Genomic DNA, 23,185 nt, shown 5'->3' on the forward strand with positions numbered 1-23,185 from the left:
TGAATATTTCATTAAAATTTCAACAAATTTTGATTGGTGGCAATTGCAAAGTAATAATTCGTTTTTGGCAATGTAGGATTCTGAAGATTCCGAGTTACCCTATCAAAAAACCTTTACATGGAATGACGTCCATCAAAAACTTTAGTCACCCCTGCTTAGTTGTTGCTATCAAGTACAGAATAAAACGGCTCACCAGCGAGTGCCATGCAAAAGCAGACCTAAAATCAATCCAATAGAGTAGATTGGAATTATTGTCAATCATTTTTCCCTTTTTGAACACGTAAATATATCATTGCTTTACAATACTGCTTTTTTCCATAATCTAATACAGTGTGGTCCAACTGCAAGCCCGCGAGCTTCCTTTTTTGGCCCTCGAACTGACGAACTGATAGGCTAATTAGCTTTGCTTTAATCTAGCAATATTACTTCAATTTTTGTTTTTTGTTATTGTAATTGACAAAAAAACTTTGTGATGCATAACAATACCACTTAGTTCAAAAAATTTTCACATGGGCGTGAAAGTTAGTTCACAGCCCCCAGAGCTTCAACTCCAAGTATGTGAACTTCAGAACAATCCGTTTTTGCTGTCAAAGAAAATGGAAAATCCTGCAAGCTTTTGGAAGTTAGTGTCAAAGGAAAAGTTTCCCCTTTTAAAAGATGCTGTTCTGAATCTGTAGGCCACTCGATATGTGGAAGCACATAGCCTACATTTGCGAATGCACATTTTCGGCAATGAACAATATTAAAAGCAACAATCGAAATAAACTTGAAAACGAGGCTCTTTACGCTTGTGTTCGCATGGCCACAACTACGATTCTCGTGGATACCAACGCTATTGTCTAAAATTAAAATCTAAAGTTGATAAAGTTAAAGATGATCTCCCTTTTAGGGTGAAACAAGCTGTAGAGGTTTTAGAGAGTAGTAACTATATGCCATAGTCCATAAGCTATGTATAATTTGCCAACAATAAGCCAATGAATTGCTATTTAAAAACATTGGCCTGCAAGATTTGGACCACGCTGATCTAATGTATAAGCCTGCTGTTTTTCAGGGGACCATATAATGGGTATACCAAGTAAGATTTGCTGGACTTTCCAGCATCGCAACAGAGTTGAAGATAGCGATTCACAAACAGAAACAGAAGGGAGAAAGCAACGTACTTTTGTTCAGCAAGTTGAAAGAAGAAGGCTCTTTCTTATTTTTGGCTTGGTTTTTATTGGGTGGATTTGTTTAGTGGTAGCTTTGAGCATCCCCGAATGGTTTGTGTTGACGAACGATGCATCAGATACAAAAGCTCACATTGGATATTTTGAGCGATGCTTTTACAACAACATTACCGGGAAAAATTGCAGAAATGAAATAATAGCAGGTAAATATTAGATTTAATTAAATTAATCAGGTCATAGCATAATATACAGCAACTTAACAACAACAACATAACAAAAAAATTCTAGTCATTGACAAATAATATAACATTATTTATCTTGTAACATTTCATAAAGCAATGTGCAAGTTTAATTTAGTCGGAAGATTAAATGTCACAGAGATGTTCAAAACTAACGGATGCTGGTAAAAATGCTCTTAGTCGAGTGTGCCAAAAAAAACAAATAAAAAAATAAAAATGGGCCTATACAGGACAGTTTGTTGAATTGAAGACCTCGCAACATGTAGGCAACAGCACAATATCAACAATCAGTAGCCTTTAATAATAAACAAAACGTTTCAATGCACCAGCAGATCTTAACTGATGGAATTACCTTTCCTTTATGTTTTAAGTAATATAGTTTAAATTGATCATTGAAAGGCTTGATGTTGGATGTGAGTGTTTCTTGTGTTTTTTTTCTACACTTTTGGACTTTTGCAGTTTTGATGTGGGGCTTTAGCTTTTATCGTTTCTACGAGGTAGAATTATAATAATTGGTCTTTCTTTTGCTTACATTTTGCTGTAAAGCATTCCATTCACATCAAAAATAATGTCAGTGAAGCTCTTTCAGCTACGCTTGCCTTCCTGGTACAAGCCTCAAATTCCAATGCTAAGCACTATTTTGTCTTCCATAGAGGTCGGTGCTCCGCTGACGATGAATTTATTCAGCTTGCTGACTGGTTTGGCTGTTATTCTTGGCGCTATTCGACGACTGGTGGCGCAAAGTTCACAATCCAGTGAAGATGATCTTTCAGACACGTACCGTCGCTTGAGAAGTCTAAGCTTGCTATCAGGTATGGCAACCTCTCAGCATTAGCCATCTTCTTGCTTTGTACCATTACGTAGGGTAGGGGCATATTTAACACCATTTTATAGCTAAAGGTTTAGGCCAGTTCAAAATAGGCTACGTATTTCAGAAAAGAAAGGATAATTCGACAAATTTAGTTTTGGTTACTCCTTCTGGTAAAAACAACTACTCCTGGGAATATGGAAGTAGCTCCAATGGATAAACAGAATCTAAGAACAGCAGCAAATTGATTGATTGTAGGAATTTTAACCTACAGTTGGACTGAAAAAGATTCTCTGGAATCTTAAACCTTGAATTTATCCATATTTCCTAATTATATATAGACTCTGAACCGCTGCCACAAGTAGGCTATGGTAACCGAGATTGATAGGGTGCAGTTTTCCCTTCGGCATTTTAACTCTGTGTTGGCTTGGTAGCAGTTTCAGCTTTGAAAAGTTAAGACATGGTTAAGTTAAAGACATGTCATTTGTCAATCATGTAAATGTACACTTTATTGTAGCCTGCACCTCATTTGATACGTTTGAAAGCAGTAACATCGAAAATTTGAGTTGGTACAGAACAGAGTATGATCATCTACATAGTTTTGTTTAAATTATAATTAGCCTAGTACAGTTAGGTTTATTCTGTCAACGCGTATCCAATTGTACACTAGTTTCATTTAATCTATGGCTATACAGATTCAGGCTTGTGGGATTTCTTTTGATCCAATTTAAACAATAATAAATTACTCAAATACTATATACTTAGTTAGAATTATTGTTGATTTTATAGGAATAGGTGCAACATGCGGAGTGGCGACATTTACTTACCTGTACAGCAACTTTGTCGTGCCAGTTTATCCCAGCTTTGTTTTGGCGTGGGTGTCTGCCGTATTTCTGTTAATTGGTGGCACCATTGGGTACTGTCTTCAAAACCCTTCCAGCATGTCACCAAAAGATGACGCAGAGGCTACTGTTTGTGGTAGTAACTAAAGTAAGCTAATATTCACAAAAACTTATTTACTGACATATTTTGTACTGTAAGCTTACATTAAATCATAACACAATGTAGGCTATCTCACCACCAATACGAAGCAATTTTTTTTTATTGCATCCAAACTTACGCCAGATGGTTGAAGATTTGGATTAAGTGGACGGGAAGGAGAGCGAGGTTTTTTTATTTGTCCTAACACGAGAAAAATCGAGTAGTTCTAGTTGGTTGGTTGGTTTTGAATCTTTATCTTCGGACTGACAAAACCTTGATTGGTTATTCCTGGTAGTCTCGCATACTTGTAGAGGCTCGACGCAGGGCCGGTTACCAAAATTGACAGTGTGAAGTTTTCCAATTGTTGAAGTGTTGTTGCCCAAGAGTTATTCAATTCACCAGGTGCCGCTGAATGGAGAGCAGTCCTGAAAGTGCGTTGCTCAAGCGCACACCCCGAGAGTCGAATTTGCGCCGCGTGATCTTGAGCCGGGCTCGTAACCACTGAGCTAGTAGTTACACAATAGAAAACATATATAACATAGAAAGGACTGGTTGAACTTGTGCCCTTTCCAGAGTTGTAGCCTACTGACGCTCTCTCATCAGTCGGCCATGCGGTTATTCTTTACTGCTTTGAGCTAACACGCCTTCTTGTAAGCCAATTTTAGAGAGCTTTCTGCTGCTGAAGATTACAGCTAAAAATCTCGAAAGAGGTGATCTGAAGAATCTTGCTGAATTCTCAAATTTCCAACCATGCTACGATTAGCTTTAACGCATTACTCTAAATATTACAGGACATTTGGTGTTTCAAGGCTACCATTCCATCTGATACCATATACAACAAAGAACCATAAAGACAATAAAGACGTTGGAAACTGAAAACGTAGTGTTTGTTTGTAAATCATCTTCACGTTAAAGCAAAAATTATTCGTTTAGTCTTTGCAATTATTATTGTCCCGGATGAAGGAGTGTCCACCTAACTGATCAAACCATATAGGCTACTACATCAACAAAATTTTAGTGTCACCTTTTTAGGGTTTGAATGTATTTTTCTGTTAGCCTAAATCTGTTTTAAATTAGGCTACACCTACTTTCTTGCTGGATTTATTTTTTAGCGACAGTTGTTCTATTGCAACCTATTGATTTAATGTGAGGTAAAACTATAACACAACAACGCTTTAAAGTGGATTTATGCCGTATCATTGTTAAACGTCGATGCGTAACAATTAGATGGCTATTTTTTGTTTAAAATTAGCATTAAAAAAATTGCTCGTTGTGATTTTAGACTACCGGTACCTGTTCTTTTTTTAGACCTGTAAACTTTTTAATGTGTTGGGTATTTTAATGTGATAATTTAATGTACAGTAGCTTCATTTATATGTTACAGTCTGCTATCGTTTTTTTTAAACATTTATTAGCCTAGTTGGTGCAGACTCAGTAGCGGATCCAAGAGGAGGTCACAAACTTGTTCACCTGCCTCTGTCCTCAATCGAAAGAAAACCATGTATTTTTTTCCATTTTTGTTGTATTTTCTCGCTTAGGCCTACTATTAACCAAATCCGCGGGATTAGGCACGCAAGGTTTTAATAGATTTAAAAGGTAGGCCACACATCTTTTACGTGCCCCTTAAAAACAAAGAAAATAATGCAATATTTTAAAATAAACACATTGCTCACTCAAATTGTTACAGTTGAATTGACCTATCTTAAGACGATAGATTAAATTGTGGTTAGGTAGGCCTATTTGTTGTTATGAGGAAAAATGTGCTTCGGTTTGGTATTTGTTGTGAAGTAAAACGTGCGTTATATGGTAATTATACACTAACTTCTACGCAAGTCCCTTTTTTTTTATAAACTTGGTTCAATACAAAGTGTGTGACGTGTGATCTTCACATGCATAAAAGACAACCAAAATAAGGTTAAATTTGTCAAAATTGTCTCTGGTGAAAGCACCCCAACCCTCTTTTCCATTTTTCAGATTACAACTTTTTATATTTACCATTTTGTTTAACAAATTTAGCTTTGATAAAACTTTGGCGACCTTCCCAAATTTTTTCTAGATCCGTTATAGGCCTACTGTGTAGACTTGCATCATATCGTTTGTAGGCGGTGAATTTTGTAGGTTACAGCCTTTGTTATTATCTTCGTGTATTGCACGTGCTTGTCTCATACATCTCATGTGATCTGCTCCTTGCCGAGTTGTTTAGGCTACTAGTAGCCTAATCATTTTCCAACTTGGAAACTATTTTTCTTTCATCTCTATGTTTCCTCAGCGTACAGATCACATTCACACCACGTTACTGTTTGCGCTGGAGTTGTGACTTGACAACGCAACGTGTTGGTATATCGACTGGTGCAGTAGTATCTTTTTCGTCCCGACGTGTTAGTGACAAAACACAAAATGATATGATATAAACTGAGCTAATAGCGGCACCAGGGACAGACCTGCTTACATTTGTATCACTTTAGATCAGTGGTTCCCAACCTTTTTGTTGTCACGGACCCCTTTAGACAAATTATTAATTCTGCGGACCCCTACCTAAATTTTGCCTGAAACTCAATTAACATACTATTGACTATTGCAAAGAAATTTATTTTCAGACGAGTCAGTTCAATCACAGTACTATTGACTATTGTAATAATTATGCCAGGTTTGTTCTGAATGAATGTTCTGGAAGTACATTACAAGACTTCGCAATCAGAGGTCACTACAGGTCAGTAACCGTTAATAACACATCGCTCAACAATTCCACCATTAAAACAGCACGCTCGGTCAAGATACAAAGAAGCCTGTCGCGAGACCTCGCACATTGATTGTGACAGCCTACTATAATCGAGTTTTTGGTTTTATTCTTTGATATATAATTCAAGATAAAAGTTATTCATGTCACAAACATAAAATACATCGCCATTGCCAGTAGGCCTACCCAGTGTTTTCATTGAAGTCTGTATCAGGGCAAGAACTGAAAATGATCTGAGAGATCATTCACAAGGATGTCACCTAACACCTAGTTGTTTATGTTCGACGTATAAATGTGATCAAGTACCGGTAATGTTTTAGTCTCACATAAAAATCATTGTTGACAAAATGTCAATGCATGTGCTGATAAGGGCCATGTTAGTTCCCAGTAAAATCTCAACTGCAGCAATTACACCACCAACCAATCAAAACATGTTAAATTGGCTACCTTCCAATTGTTATCCCTTCTTGCACTCAGTCAGCCAGAGAGTTGGTTCGTGCTTTGAACTTTGCTTGAAAATTACTGAAGAAAAAAGATTTATGGCAGCCCACGTCATCGAAATGTCTATGTGGCGCTCGAGAGCTAATGTTCTCTGACGCAACGCGCGTCACTTCAATGACGTCAAGCCGTATTCTAGAACATTGTCTGTGGCGCTAGAGAGCCATTTTCTCTGACGTAACGCGTGTCACTTCTCTGACGTCAAGTCGAATTCTAGAACCTTCCTTTCCAATTATCAAATACCGCATGCTCTCGGAATGCAGTCTTGTAATCAATTTTTGCATTGTGCCTGAATCGCATTCCTACTGCACTTCATCGACACGTAAATCTACCGTTATATTGCGTTAGATGGTCGCATGTAGAATTGGCGATGCCTGTGGATGCGCCTTTCCAACTAAAACTAGAGTTCTTTTTAAGAAACTGCAACTATGATCCCTAACTCAGACTCAAACTCAAAAACTCAGACTCAAAAACTCAGACTCACTCAATATTAAATCTTTACTCAATCGGTTAGTTAGTTGGTTGATTTCTGCGGCTTCTGGAATGTAATTTGTAAAAAGTAATATGTAAAATTCTATTCTTTGGAAGATGCAGTTGTAAACGCATTTCTTTCACTCCGAAGTTAAAGTTCTTTTCTTTGTAATGGAGTTCATAATGTAATACGCCAGCAATCCAGCATGCTAGTGTTTTGGTAGTGGAGTTTTCAGTCGTTCGGTGTTTTTATTTTGATGTGTTCGGATTCTGTTCTTCGAAAGCTAGAAGTCAAGCTAATAAATAATATAGCCTTGAAGGACTCTGTCTTGTGATCGAGTGTTATTCTGTCAAACCAGTCGATAAATAAGGCAGTAAAGAAGACTATCGTGTCCTGGTCATTCCTCGCCAGTTCTGCCCAGGAATGTCGCCGTCAGCATTGACGGCTGTATATGAGCGCGCGTGTTGACTGCCGCGTCCGCTACATATTTATGGTGACCCCGACGTGATTTTGCATTAGCGTGAAACTTTCATTGGATTACTTTCCTGTGGAGTATTGTACGATTCTCTTCACCAGACGCTTCAACAATGACTGCGACAACTATCATCACTGTTGTGTCCTGTTCAAGTTCGAGTTGAACCCCTGGACTCAAGTTAAGTGTTAATTTACAATGTCTATATTCTATTTTTATGCTATTGTGTCGGCCATAAGCCTTTTAATCTCCCTCGTCGTTGCCGTCCATGGTCGTCGCCTTACTCGTGGCTCGCGATCGGGGCGTCTCGATAGCAGCGATGATAATGTGTTTCGCCCCCGTCCGGACGACTCCCTCTAGAAACTCGACTGTAAGGCTCGTAAACACCCTAGGCTTTGCCGCACGTTCACTGTTTAGCTAGTCATCGTCCTGGGCACGACGTAAAACTGCATCCATCCATCCATTGCACCTTTCCTTAGTTAGCTTAGTCCCCGTCCTGGGCAAGACGTAAAACTGCATCCATTCAACCAATCTTTCTTTAGTTAGTTCACCATCTTTCCTTTAAACGTATTCATTATAGTTTTCGTGAGTTTGCTAAATCGGATTTCAACTACTGCTTCCCTTGGATTTAAATTAAGTGTTATAGTTATCTGTAGGTTACCATGTCTAATTGCACTCTTACCTGTGGCCTTTGTGCCCGACCATTGCGGTCACTGTAGAAACTGTTCTACCATAGATGTTCACTGACTTTGGGCTTTACCGACGTTGGTCTGATGTAAGTCGACATGCATTCTGCCCTATAGGCGCCTTGTCGCGTAATCGCCTAATTGGTTTCCCATAATTAGTGACATGTGCCTTGGCCTACACCCCCCTCACTTTTGTTGTACTTGGTCTAGACTCTAGCCGATTGTGCATACTTCAATCACAATTATCATAGTGTCCGATTTAGTATCACACTTAGTGCATTCTTAGATCGTAGTCCTTGTTCATCCTGGCCCGAACATAGACTTGGTGTTTAGTAATGTAGCTTACCTTCCCCCGCTTAGTTCTCCGTCCTGGGCACGATGTGAAACTGCATCCATTCATTCCATCTTTCTTTAGCTAATCATCTTTCTTGCATACAGTTATCGAATTAATTACAGGAGCTTTCAACCATTTCCTAGTCCTGGGTAAGACTTGAAACTGCATACATTTCCTCGGTTAATCACTCCCTCGTTTAGCAGTTCCCTGCTCTGTAGTTGTCTTTAGGAGCTGCGCTTCCCTCATATAGGCGTGCGACGCAGTGCACTTCCTTTACATAGTATCTTGTTATAATCCTTGTCTGACCAGTGCTGTGTTAAACACTTTGTGGGCCCCGGGGCCAGAATAATTTTGGGCCCTCTATCGTCAAGCAAACCTATAGTGTTGCGTATACTTTCACTACACATATATGGAAATGTGGTTCACTTCAATAAACTTTCTCACCAGTTTAGAAAACAACACAAGTGTAAGTAAACGCAAACACAGGTCTATCATTCTTAGCTACACCTTTGCTCGGATTGAAAGCTAAAAGTGTTAACAATTTCTAATAAAAAAAATTCTGCCAATGGAGTATGGTCACAACGCGATAATACCACCATACCATGCGGAATTTCGACTGTTTGAACTTTGCCGTGCGGTACGCGCAGATAAAATCTGGGGATGAAACCAAAACTGTAGAAGTTATTTTCATTCAGATTTGGTCATCTGGTAACATTATTGTTTTTCACCATTTTTATGGTTTATCTGGCAACACTACTTGTTTTGTCAACCAAAGCAAAAACGGTAGACACTTTAACAAGTCGAAATTCTGCCACTGAAATTGACTAGAATGAAACCACCAACCAATCATAAGCTACGGTTTAAGTGAAGTAAAAAATGGCGAAAAGAAGATCATAGAAAGCAAATTAAGTGATGGATTTTTTGTCAGCTGGTTGGCTTAGGGGATAGGGTTAGGGCTAGAAAGTAGTCATTTCGTTGACGCGTGTTCGATTCTCACCACTGCTATTGCTCTTTTTCTTCTGTAATTACCAAATAAAGTTCAAAACAAGCATTAACTCTCTGGATGAGTGCTAGAAGGGTCACAATTGGACGGTAGCCTCTTATAACACGTTCTGATTGGTTGGCGGTTGCATTGTAGTCAATTTCAGTGGCAGAATTTCGACTTGTTAAAGTGGCTACCAGCAAAAACAATGTGATTGTAATTTGTAAACAAAAACAGTGTAAAGCGTTTTGAGGATCAGGTGTTCAATTATTTTTATTCAATATTATTTCATTCCAAGGCAAAGCTCATTATTTTATGCAGGCATTCAAGTTGATTAAAGCTTTTAAGAATGGTAGCCTAGGTTTGCGGCAAGAATAAACAGGTCACTTGTGGTAAGAATGATTTTTGTTTGGATCAAAGCAATTTCAGTAGGCTACCGTACAACATGTGATATGCCAGGCCTATAAGGTATTTGAAGATAACAGTAATTTCATGTGCTAATATTCAGAAAAAAGTAAATACAGAAGAACGTTTCTGCTAAAAGTACCCAGTATTCAATGAAAGGCAACTCGGATTAGCTATCAAAGGTGGATAATAAGCAGGGAGTCGAACCGAACCCGAACCGGATTTTTGTAAACCGGTTTTGGTGCGATTTTGTCTGAACCTTAACCGGAACTGAACCGAAAATTTGAGTTAGCTTAAACCCTAACCGAACCCGAACCGGTTGAAAAAAGCGGTTCACTCCAGCATTACGTCATTGTTCGCATTGTGGTAAGTGAAGTTGTACGTAGCATGTTGTTATTTTGGAGGCCACATTGTACGGATGAATTATATAGCCTATTCCGTAACACACGATCCACTATCATCGATGCTTTGGAGAGGAATTTTTTGAGGTAAACGACTTCTGTTCTGTGACATCATAGACAATATAGTTTGATTGTAACTTGTGCAACAAACAACAAAGGCAAGTTAATTGAGCAAAGCAGTGTTGAGATCAGTGTTGCCAACCTTGCGGTTTTCACGCCCAATTGGGCTAGTTAGTAGTTGGGCAATAGTAGGCCTAGGCCTAATTTTATCGGACCCGAACCGGAACTTATAAAACCGGTTTTAAGTTTCTTCGAACCTGAACCGGAACTGAACCAAATTTTGAAACAATCTTTGAACCAGAACCGGACCCGAACCGGAAAAATCAAACGGTTCGACTCCCTGATAATAAGTGCTGCAAGTTACCCAATTGCCTAAATAGGCCCTAAATTTTTTCCAAAGTTTGCTTTTATTTAAAAGATTCCCTTGCATTTGATGTGCTCTTGCGCAAGTGCACTTTTTTGTGATTGCAATTTTTTGTGGTGCAGGGACAGTGTGACATTTTCAGATGTTTTGCGTTGCAGTGTACAGGAAGACATCACTAGTCAAGGACATTTATAATTACGGTAGGCTATCGTAAATGTTAAAATTGAAATGATACGGTAATTAAACTATCAGAAATGCTATTTTGGCTACACCAAACAATTTTTTAAAACAAAACACTTTTATTGATAAAAATAAATTGAATAGCCTATGTGAATTCATAAAGGGCCCAACTCCATTTTTTTTTTCATTTTACTTTTTGTGCATTCCGATTTCTTTCAATGAAAAGAAATTGAATATGTGAATTCAAAAGGGCCTTCCAGTTTTTTTCATTTCACTGTTTGTGCTTTCCGATTTCTTTCAATATCTTCTAAATGATATGCTTTTTACCAGTATGTTTAAGAATATAATCATTATCGAAGTTTCACCACAAAAATAAATGACCAAAATAATTAAAACGGTTGTGTAAAAAACACTTTGTGGCAATTGGGCCCTTCTTGAATTCACATATTTACTTACATCCCATCATTCCCACCTGTTATATGTTAAATACATTTCTACAGATCATGTTACTAGTTAACGTTATCGCATTTTTACTTTCTTTTAAGATAGTAATGGTGTTTTTAGAGATATTTCAGTCTAGTAAGGGCCCAAATTTGAGATGTTTTAGTTTAATAAGACCTAAATCATCTTTTGAATGGACAAGTACACGCAGTGAACTTTAACAGCTCAAGAAAAACTGTACTGAAACGCAAAAATTTATTATTTGTGGGCCCCCTGAGATGGTGGGCCCGGGGGCCAGGCCCCCCTTGGCCCTCCCCTTAACACAGCACTGCACACCAGTATGAATTTAGACCACAATATTCCACTTCGTTAGCTGTGTCAAACGTTTGTGATAACATTTTAACTAACCTAGATAATAAAAATACAACTTGCTCTGTAGGCTATTTCGTGATTTAGCTAAAGCCTTCGACACAGTAAGTTGATCACACTATTCTGATACAGAAACTGCAAACATGGTTTTCGGGGTCTTTCATTACAATTGTTAAAAAGCTGTATCAGCAATCGTCTACAGCACACGATCGTCAATGGAATCTCTTCAAGCTCAAGACAGGTTACCTGCGGTGTGCCTCAAGGATCGACATTGGGGCCTCTTCTTTTCTTACTTTATATAAATGACTTAACAAATTCAACAAACATGAATGTTAAACTATTTGCAGACGACACCAATCTTACCATGAGCGACAAATGTGAAATAAATTTGCAGAACAATATGTGAATGCCGAAATGCAAAAAGTTTTCAACTGGTTGAAGCTTAGCCTAATAGATTATATCGTTAAATTTTTCAAAAACTGAATACATGCTAATAACAAATAAAAAAACACACAAAAAATTTTAACATTAACAAATTGGTAACACAAGCATTCAACAAAAAGATCAAATAAAATGGTAGGCACTTTAACATCACCCACTCGTCGAAGAGTGCCTGCTTTTCAATGTGAAATTGCTTTGTGTTTTAGTCACAATTTTCCTTATAAACTCCATTGATTGCAGTCATTAAGATCCTTCTTGCACTCAGTTCAGTTGCAGAAGAAAAAATAGTATTAGCAGAGGGTGGGAATCGAACCCACAAAATCGAAATTACTACTGCTCTGCCCTAACCATTAGGCAACGCTGGTTGCAGCGAAGCATTCAGTTAAATTTCTTTGTATCAAAATTTTTCGATCAGAATATCACGTGTCGAGTCACATGACAGAAATCAGCTGAATCGCGAGTAGGCTACGCTTTTCGACGAGTGGGTAATGTTAAAGTGCCTACCAAGTAAAATTGCTAAAACTCAGAAATTGCTAAAACTCGTTGCTAAAACTCAGAAATTATGTCAATACAGACACTTTAAAAAATGTGTATCACGCTTTGATTTACTGTCATTTGCAATATTGTATATCAAGTTGGGGAAAGGCCTGTGACAGTGTACTGGATCCATTAATAAAATTACAAAAAAAGGTTATAAGAATAATTACGAAGAAAAATTACTTTGCTCACACTAATTTTTTATTTTTCAAAATAAACATCTTGAAACTAAAAGACATACATAGGCTAACATTGAAATAAAAAAACATATGTACAAAGTTCATATGAATCAGTATCCGTCTACGTATTGTGATTTATTTAAAAATGCTTCATCTATTCAGCATAACACAAGATATCAAACAAGCAACAACTATTTTATAAGTAGATCAAACACAGAATTTGGCAAAAAGTCCATGCAGGTAGTGGGACCAATGGTCTGGTCAGAGGTTCAAAGTAGGGTAAAAAAACTTATCATTTCATTGTTTCAAAAAAGAGATCAAAACGTTAATTTTACAAAGCTACAGTGCATTGTAAGTGATATGTTATGAAAACCAACTTGTCAGTTTCATATGCAATATACGGTAACATGTTCAGTCGGAAACTTAATTGATTGATCACTGCTTGCTCCTTGGAATTTTGTGTTTAGGCCTACGTTATCTTAAATATGTTTTTTGTTTTGTGCGTATGTTGAAGCGGGGGAACGTTTCAACGTTTCATTTTATTTTTAAAGCTTATTTTAAATGGCAAAATCGTCATTTCTGTAGGGTGGTAATTGACTATAGTAGACCGTATGGTCGTCTCGTTGTCTCCCTGTCGGTATGGGAACTTGTGCAACTTTTGTGCATTGTGTAGATATTACTGTACTTGCATTTTTCAAACATGTACCTATGTTTTCTCGGCAGCCGATTTGTAGCAAGAATTGACAGCGATAGACACGTGTTTCGCCCATGAGGCTGGGATCATCAGTATCGCACCGTATTCTGCCACAAATTTATTCGACCACCGCTTTACCAGTCAGTTTAACTCTTATCTTTGTGGAAACAAAGAAAGAGCCAACAAAACCAGCAGGCGCCAGGGCAGAGGACAATGTGAAGAAAGGGGCGTTCTTCCCGGCTATCAGCACAAGGCTGAGCACTCACTAGTTCAGCGAGCAGCCGCCAACCATAACGGTGTAGCTTCCACGCTAAGCCATTCAGACCATCCAATCAACAATATGTTTCTCGGCAGCCGATTTGTAGCAAGAATTGACAGCGATAGACACGTGTTTCGCCCATGAGGCTGGGCTCATCAGTATCGCACCGTATTCTGCCACAAATTTATTCGACCACCGCTTTACCAGTCAGTTTAACTCTTATCTTTGTGGAAACAAAGAAAGAGCCAACAAAACCAGCAGGCGCCAGGGCAGAGGACAATGTGAAGAAAGGGGCGTTCTTCCCGGCTATCAGCACAAGGCTGAGCACTCACTAGTTCAGCGAGCAGCTGCGATTCGCCAACCATAACGGTGTAGCTTCCACGCTAAGCCATTCAGACCATCCAATCAACAATATGTTTCTCGGCAGCCATTTGTGGCAGAATACGGTGCGATACTGATGAGCCCAGCCTCATGGGCGAAACACGTGTCTATCGCTGTCAATTCTTGCTACAAATCGGCTGCCGAGAAACATATTGTTGATTGGATGGTCTGAATGGCTTAGCGTGGAAGCTACACCGTTATGGTTGGCGAATCGCAGCTGCTCGCTGAACTAGTGAGTGCTCAGCCTTGTGCTGATAGCCGGGAAGAACGCCCCTTTCTTCACATTGTCCTCTGCCCTGGCGCCTGCTGGTTTTGTTGGCTCTTTCTTTGTTTCCACAAAGATAAGAGTTAAACTGACTGGTAAAGCGGTGGTCGAATAAATTTGTGGCAGAATACGGTGCGATACTGATGAGCCCAGCCTCATGGGCGAAACACGTGTCTATCGCTGTCAATTCTTGCTACAAATCGGCTGCCGAGAAACATATTGTTGATTGGATGGTCTGAATGGCTTAGCGTGGAAGCTACACCGTTGTGGTTGGCGAATCGCAGCTGCTCGCTGAACTAGTGAGTGCTCAGCCTTGTGCTGATAGCCGGGAAGAACGCCCCTTTCTTCACATTGTCCTCTGCCCTGGCGCCTGCTGGTTTTGTTGGCTCTTTCTTTGTTTCCACAAAGATAAGAGTTAAACTGACTGGTAAAGCGGTGGTCGAATAAATTTGTGGCAGAATACGGTGCGATACTGATGAGCCCAGCCTCATGGGCAAAACACGTGTCTATCGCTGTCAATTCTTGCTACAAATCGGCTGCCGAGAAACATATTGTTGATTGGATGGTCTGAATGGCTTAGCGTGGAAGCTACACCGTTATGGTTGGCGAATCGCAGCTGCTCGCTGAACTAGTGAGTGCTCAGCCTTGTGCTGATAGCCGGGAAGAACGCCCCTTTCTTCACATTGTACCTATGTTACTGACAAATAAAACATTAATTGATTGATTGAACTTTGTTTGGTAATTACAGAAGAAAAAAGAGCTACAGTATTGCAGTGGTGGGAATCAAACCCACATGAATGAAATGACTACCACCACCCTAACCCTCTGCGCCAAGTCAACCGATGGCAAAGCGATGACTTAATTTAGCTAGAATTTGCGATTTTCCTTTGTTCTTTCTAAATGCAACCTTGATGACGTCATGAACAGCTTAGCTTCTGATTGGTTAATGGTTACAATACTCACTTAGATCAGCAGTAGGACTAACTTTTATCGCAAATTGTCCCTTATTTATTCATTGTTACGTATTTAAATAATTTTATAAAACACTCCTTATTCTTCACAAACTTTGTGAAGAGGGAAAAACGTAGTCTTTTCCAAGATCAACAGTTTGGATTTTAGGAATAGCCTACTGACATTCTGTAATACAAAAATGCCTAAGCAAGCTAAATCGACTTCAGCAAAAGTTAGACAGATTTGACAAGATTATATTTGTTCATAAAACACCTTGACTTTTCAACAAAATATTACGTTTGGTTTGGGTCTGAAATCGACAAAATAGCCTATTATGTTTGGGTAACTGGTATCAATTCAAGGAAGAACTGTGTCCTCTACAAATAAGCAATTTCGTTAGGTCAAAATAAAGTCAAAATTTGATAAAAATAAAGTCAAAAAAAAAATTTTTGGGTCAAAATAAGAATGACCCTAGTTATTAGGCCTCCAATTCAACAAACGTTTTTTTCACTAATTTTTTTTATATTGATTGATGTGGTGCTTGGTGCTGTTTTTATTTATTATTTAGTGTAGTGGTTGATCTGAATTCTATGGACTTTGTGTCTGATGCAAATAAATAAAATAAATAAGGCTTTCTCCCAGAAAATTTTGACAAATTTCTCCGGGTTTTGGTCGCTTTTAGTACAGAGCCAGTAATGGCATTTTGATCAAGACGCACATTTGCAAGATGTGGGCATCCGCTTCTTTAAAAGTTGCTCGTTATCACTACCGCTACAATATGCCAAAAGAGCGAGGCTACCGTTACTCACTACCAGTCGAAAAAAAGTAACGCGCTATAACCTTGGCTTACCGCTACTCGGACCAAAAGTAGTGCGCGCTACTGCAACTTCCGCGCGCGCTACTACTATACTGACACGTGAAAGCTCAATTCAAGTAGCCTACCTTGTAAAGTCAAAATGACCTTGAAACACCTTTTAGTAGGCTATAACCTTTTAGTAGGTACTACGTTTGTTTGGCAGCCACATGTTAATTTCAATTAAGATCTCAATTGCAGCAATTACACCGCCAACCAATCAGAAGCTGCGCTGCTTGTGACGTCATCAAAGTTGCGTTATTAAGCAGAATAAAAAGAAAACGCAAACATTGACGTCATTACGCTGTAATCAAAGTGACGAAGAGGGTTAAGGTAGTGGTAGTAGATGTAGCGGACGCGGCAGTTAACACGCGCGCTCATATACAGCCGTCAACGCTGACGGCGACATTCCTGGGCAGAACTGGCGAGGAATGACCAGGACACGATAGTCTTCTTTACTGCCTTATTTATCGACTGGTTTGACAGAATAACACTCGATCACAAGACAGAGTCCTTCAAGGCTATATTATTTATTAGCTTGACTTCTAACTTCCGAAGAACAGAATCCGAACACATCAAAATGAAAACACCGAACGACTGAAAACTCCACTACCAAAACACTAGCATGCTGGATTGCTGGCGTATTACATTATGAACTCCATTCAGTGCTGTGTTAAGGGGGGGGCCAAGGGGGGCCCGGCCCCCGGGCCCACCATCTCAGGGGGCCCACAAATAATAGACTTTCGCGCTTCAGTAAAGTTTTTTTTTAGTTGCTAAAGTTTACTGCGTGTAGGCTACTTGTCAATTAGGACGATTTAGGTCTAATTATACTAAAACATCTCAAATTTGGCCCCTTTACTACACTGAAACATCTCTAAAAACACCATTACTATCTTAAAAGAAAGTTAAAATGCGATAAAGCTAGTATCATGATCTGCAGAAGTGTATTTAACATATAACAGGTGGGTTGCAATTGAATATATGAATCCAAGAAGGGCCCAATTGCCACAAAGTGTTTTTGCACACCCGTTTTAATTATTTTGGTTATTTACTTTTGTGGTAAAACTTCGATTATGATTACATGCTTAAGCATACTGATTAGAAGCATCATACGTAAAAAGTTCACTTGGTGAAGATTCTGTGCAGAAACAATGGAGAAATTGAAGTGTAATTGCTGTAGTTGGGCCCATTTCAAAATCAAAAGAAATATTGATAGGTTTTTTTTTATGTGTTTACTGATATGTTTGAAACATTTAGCCATTTTTTTAAAAGTATCATTTAGAAGACATTGGAAAGCACAAATAGTGAAATGAAAAAAAACTGGAGGCCTCTTTGTGAATTCGCATATTCAATTTGTTTTCATCGAAAGAAATCAGAAAGCACAAAAAGTGAAATGAAAAAAGTGGAGTTGGGCCCTTTGTGAATTTACAATTCACATATAGCTTATAATTCAATTTATTTTTATCAATAAAAGTGTTTTGTTTTTAAAAATTGTGAGGTGTTGGCAAAATAACATTTCTGATAGTTTAATTATCATTTTATTTTTAACATTTACAATACCGTAATTTTAAATATCTTTGACGAGTGATGTCGCGAGCAGGAAAATCTGTCCGCTGCCGCACTGCACATGTCTCCCCGTACAGTGCTCCTGCACCACAAAAAATAAGACTGCACTTGCACAAGTGCAGAGCAAATGCAAGAGAATTTATTAAATGAAAGCAAATTTTGGAAAAAATTTAAGGCCTATTTAGGAGATTGAGTAACTTGCAGCACTTAGTATCTACCTTTGATAGCTCATCTGAGTTGCCTTTTATTGAATGCTGTGGGTACTTTTAGCAGAAACCTTCTATGTTTACTTTTTTTAAAACATATGCACATGAAATTGCTCTTATCTTCAAATACCTTATAGACCTGGCATATCACATGTTGTACGGTGGCCTACTGAAATTGCTTTGATCCAAAACAAAAATCATTCTTATCACAAGTGACCTGTGTATTCTTGCCACTAACCTAGGCTACCATACCCTAAAAACATTAATTAACTTGAATGCCTGCATAAAATAATGAAAGCTTTGCCTTGGAATGAAATAATGTTAAATAAAAATAATTACACCTGATTCTCAAAACTCTTGACACTGCTTTTGTTTACAAATTAAACTTTACAATCACAATGTTTTTACAATGGTTGACTGAACAAGTAGTGTTGCCAGATAAACCATAAAAATGGTGAAAAACAATAATGTTACCAGACCAAATCTGAATGAAAATTAATAATTTCTTCAGTTTTGGTTTTATTCTCAGATTTTATCACGGTACTGCGACGCAAAGTTCAAACAGTCAAAATTCCGCGCGGTACAGTGGTATTTACGCGTCGTGACCATACTCTATTTCCAGTGTTTATTTATTAGAAATTTTTAACACTTTTGGCTTTCATTCCGAACAAAGGTGTAGCTAAGAAATGGTAGACCTGTGTTTGTGTTTACTTACATTTGTGTTGTTATTTAAACTGGTGAGAAAGTTTATTGAAGTGAACCACATTTCCATATCGGTGCAGTAAAAATATACACAATACTATAGGCCTGCTTGACGATAGGGGGCCCAAAATTATTCTGGCCCCGGGGCCCACAAAAGGTTTAACACAGCACTGACTCCATTACAAAGAAAAGAACTTTAACTTCGGAGTGAAAGAAATGCGTTTACAACTGCATCTTCCAAAGAATAGAATTTTACATATTACTTTTTACAAATTACATTCTAGAAGCCGCAGAAATCAACCAACTAACTAACCGATTGATTAAAGATTTAATATTGAGTGAGTCTGAGTTTTTGAGTCTGAGTTTTTGAGTCTGAGTTTTTGAGTCTGAGTTTGAGTCTGAGTTAGGGATCATAGTTGCAGTTTCTTAAAAAGAACTCTAGTTTTAGTTGGAAAGGCGCATCCACAGGCATCGCCAATTCTACATGCGACCATCTAACGCAATATAGGCCTAACGGTAGATTTACGTGTGGATGAAGTACAGTAGGAATACGATTCAGGCACAATGCAAAAATTGATTACAAGACTGCATTCCGAGAGCATGCGGTATTTGTTAATTGGAAAGGAAGGTTCTAGAATTCGACTTGACGTCAGAGAAGTGACGCGCGTTACGTCAGAGAAAATGGCTCTCTAGCGCCACAGACAATGTTTTAGAATACGGCTTGACGTCATTGAAGTGACGCGCGTTGCGTCAGAGAACATTAGCTCTCGAGCGCCACAGACACCCCCGCAAGAAGGCGAACGGGGCGAAGCGTTTGGCTTCTGATGAAGGTGCCTGAAGCAAAAATATGTAAGGCGGAAGAAACGTGCAAGTACAAGCCGCAGTATGTATATAACAAGGTGACGTCTAAATTAAACCGATAACACTGTATACACTGAAAACAAGAACGGGGTCGGATCCCTTCCGCACGGCGCAAGCGCTAACAGTCCCTCTGTCCTTGAGGAGCGGCTGGTCGGCTTTGACGGTCGGTCGAAGCAGAGGTCTCGTGCAGCGGACATCCGCCCACAATGATTCCTAATTGACACAAAAAATGTGGAAGGTTACAATTATAGCAAATGAGAAACACAATCTAAACGCTACGCAATGACAAACTAATCGCTACGGTTATTACAGGTTAACACTGCGGAAGCAGTTAATGTCTAAATGCAGTGCACGAGGCTTAAGTTGTGAAAATTGACGAAGCATGTCAGAGGGCACAGAGCGTCCTCTCTCTACGACACGGGGAAGCAAATTGCACAGCGGCCAGACAAAGCAACTGCTCGAACTGTCACACACCGCGGCGCGAGAGCAAAGCGTCATGACAGCAGGATGGAGAAACTAACTAAACGGAGAAGGTGAAAAAACGAACAAACGTTTTAATGAAACCAGACCAGGACTGTAATGCCAGCAGACAACCAGGGAAGCGACGAGGCTAGAAGTGCCCAGCCTCAAGACAATATGCAAGAAACTGAATGATAGATAGACTGAAAGCATGATAGCTATGTGAAGCGACTGTACGGGGAACTGGTCCAACAGGGTAGGAAGCGGTGGACAGGTGAATGCGAGTAGCTGTGACGAAACAAGGGCCAGTAGGGCAGAAAGCGACGGGCAAGATAGTCGCAAGCAGCATGTCGGCTTATATCTATGACATGTCGGTGAACTATGGCTTCACAGCAACGCTTAATGAGACGGACAGTGAAACCTAGAAGATACACATTTAGTACAACCCGCTGAGACGACACGCCAGCGAAGACGATCAGCGTAGACTATAAGCAAGTTCATAACAGTGGCTACAAAGATGAACAACAAGGCGCTACGTGAACAAACGACTCCTACGGATGACCAGTGGTCAGACTGATGTGGCGTGATCAGGTCTTTTCTTGTTAGATAATTGTACATTTGTTCATACAGGCATTTTTCGAATATTTTGGTGAAAGGGGACAATAGTGATATGGGCCTGTAGTTGGAACAATTTTTCCTAGAGCAACTTTTGAAGATTGGGGTAACTTGAGCGACCTACATCAGGATATACACCTTTATCGATACACTCATTGAATAAGTTGGTGAGGATAGTTTGACAAATTTTATAGGTATTCCATCATATCATGTACTTTTAGAGACAGAAAGATTATTAAGATGTTTTAATTGTTTGTTTGTTTGTTTTTCATATCTTTATCCTGCATTGCGGGAAAGCGGCCTTGAGCGCTATGCATCGGTGTACGCCTTCCGACGTACACCTGACCCACTCTGCAGCAGACGGCAATGCCTGTTTCCGGTTGTCTACTCTACTTATGACTTAAATTTGGTACTACCCATTACTCGAAATCGATCACTGGGTAGAGGCAATTATCGTAAAGTTTCTTGCCCAGAGAAACCACAGCTAGAGCGGGTGGCTGGAGTCGAACATGCAAGCTCTCGACTGCGAGCCCAACGCGCTAACCACTCGGCCACTGCTGCCGAATGGTTAGCGCGTTAATTGACAGGTTTTAGGAAAAAGGAGAATGGGACACTTTGCAATTTCAGTAATGAGCCAGGAGACGGTAGAGGGATTTTAGACGCCATGGAAGGACCAATTTCTGTGAAATACTCATTAAAACAGTTACTTATTTGTGCAAGGTCAGATATTTTTTCTTTGTCAGTGCTAATTATTTCTTCTGATATGTGAGCTGTGTGCTTATGTTTGTACTTGATGATGTCATTTATGGTTTTCCATATTTTTCTAGTGTTGTGTTCAAGTTCAAAGTAATAATTAATTATTTGGCTGAATGCTGGAATGGTCACAATTGGATTTTCAAATATTCGAAATGAAAAAGGTGAAAGCATCAAAGCACTACGGAACAAGCCGAACTTTACGCTTGGGTAGTCAGCACAAGGAATAACGAAGGCGGAAAAACATCAAGGAAATTTCTATTTATTTTGATCGAATTAAATAAGATTTAAAAAATAGCATGTTCAAAGTATCATTTGCAAAAATTTACTCTGCTTTTTTAATTTTGGGACTACCAGTGGTAAGATTTGAAAATGTTTAATTTTATGAAATCTGTTGAAATTTTATGAGATTTCCGGAAAAAAACGAGTTTGAATATCTGGCAACACTGAATCAAAAGGAGTTCCGGAAACCAAGATTAAGGTTTTACAATGTAAAGTGTGAATTTACGTAGCGTCTATTTATCCTTTCGCCTACATTACTAGGGCAAGTTTTCATTGACCTAAAAATTCAAAAAATTGACATTGTTGACCTAACGAAAATTTAAATAAACGAACCATTTCTTTTTGCGTTTTCATATTTAAAAAAAGGCCCCTTGAACAAAAACAAATTGTAGTTCAATGAAAAAACATTGAAATCAACAGAATATTGGACTAGAATGAAGGCTACGGTGTATAAGCAGGCAACTAACTCCAGAATGAACATGCCGTTCACTAAGAACAAGAGTTGAAATGTGATGTACAGTGTTTAGTTCAGTAGCTTATAGCCTAAATAAGGGCTGTAATAATTTCTCCCTGGAGCAGTGTACCGGTACTGTTCATAATCATGTAAGGAATCAAGGGCTATGGTCGAAAGTGTGCCACTCCTCAATCGACCGCATGCCATTCGGAGTCTTGCCAGAGACACAGCCACATGTTCTTGTCTTGAGCGGTGTCGAACCAGCACTCAATCAACTTTCTTGTTTTTCAATGTCTATTATTCTGAAATTGTTGATTGATTGATTAAATCTTTATCCTTGGACTGGGAAAGTTTCTTGCAGAGCTTAATCCTGGCAGTTTTGCATACTTGTAGTAAAATATATTTTCATACGCATAAATGCGCAGCAGTTGCAGAGCTAAAATAGCATGCTTGAAACAAAAACCCCAGCAGTCAATGGTCACGTTGTGACGTCACAGATATGGGTAAAATAGAATTGTCCGATTGCTGCCACTTGCAAAATGCTTTGATTGTACATGCTCTGGGACGATCGCTGACAATGTTGTGTTGTGTAATGTAGAACTAATAAACTCTTTCAAGTTTAACTAAAATTGTAAACAGCTGGTAGGATTGTATCAGGTGTAGTGTATACATACGCGCCGACTTCTGGGGGGCGGCGACCCCCGTAAATTTATGGTTGAGAGGGACAACAAAGATGAATATTACAAGTTGTGTTTCAAAGATAAAAGATTTAGATTATTTAAACGGACTAAAAGAATGCCGAAAGCGAGAAACTACTTTGCTCTTGACCGCAAAACAGCAGCTGATCGCATGGCTTTCTCTGGAACGTGAATTGCTATTGAGATGCGCACGGACGCTCACAGTCACACACTGCTTATCTTCCCGCGCGTGAGGAGCAACTTCAAAGTCAAAACGCATGGTAGCGAAAATGCGAATGCGAGGTTGGATATTTGTTCTCACTTCACGAGTTATCCAAACGTCCGTTAGATTTTTTGTGACTTCAAACATGAAATCAATTTTAGCAAACTTTGGCAAGTTGAAACTACGACACAACGAACAATTACCGGTACGTGAATAGCCTACAGGTTAATAA

The 23,185-nt window shown here is 39.0% G+C and overlaps 1 protein-coding gene across 1 annotated transcript; it reads left to right on the plus strand.

Moving 5' to 3' along the window:
- Positions 1–1,062: 1,062 nt before the first annotated feature.
- On the plus strand, positions 1,063–7,211 carry LOC145773834 (uncharacterized). Its single transcript, XM_082584960.1, has 4 exons — positions 1,063–1,369; positions 2,059–2,217; positions 3,003–3,203; positions 3,986–7,211. The coding sequence occupies exons 1-3, from the start codon at positions 1,063–1,065 to the stop codon at positions 3,200–3,202; spliced, it is 666 nt and encodes a 221-aa protein (XP_082441086.1). The 3' UTR covers position 3,203; positions 3,986–7,211.
- The last annotated feature ends 15,974 nt before the right edge of the window (positions 7,212–23,185 follow it).

The sequence above is a fragment of the Aplidium turbinatum genome, chromosome 7 (genome assembly GCF_918807975.1).
Source record: "Aplidium turbinatum chromosome 7, kaAplTurb1.1, whole genome shotgun sequence".
Classification (NCBI taxonomy): Eukaryota; Metazoa; Chordata; class Ascidiacea; order Aplousobranchia; family Polyclinidae; genus Aplidium; species Aplidium turbinatum.

What these genes read in the sequence shown, in the direction of transcription:
- LOC145773834 (XM_082584960.1), top strand. Translation starts at nt 1,063, where the DNA reads ATGGGTATACCAAGTAAGATTTGCTGGACTTTCCAGCATCGCAACAGA. An exon ending in CAGAAATGAAATAATAGCAG is followed by an intron (nt 1,370 to 2,058) that starts GTAAATATTAGA and finishes TGTCTTCCATAG; the next exon opens with AGGTCGGTGCTCCGCTGACG. An exon ending in AAGTCTAAGCTTGCTATCAG is followed by an intron (nt 2,218 to 3,002) that starts GTATGGCAACCT and finishes TTGATTTTATAG; the next exon opens with GAATAGGTGCAACATGCGGA.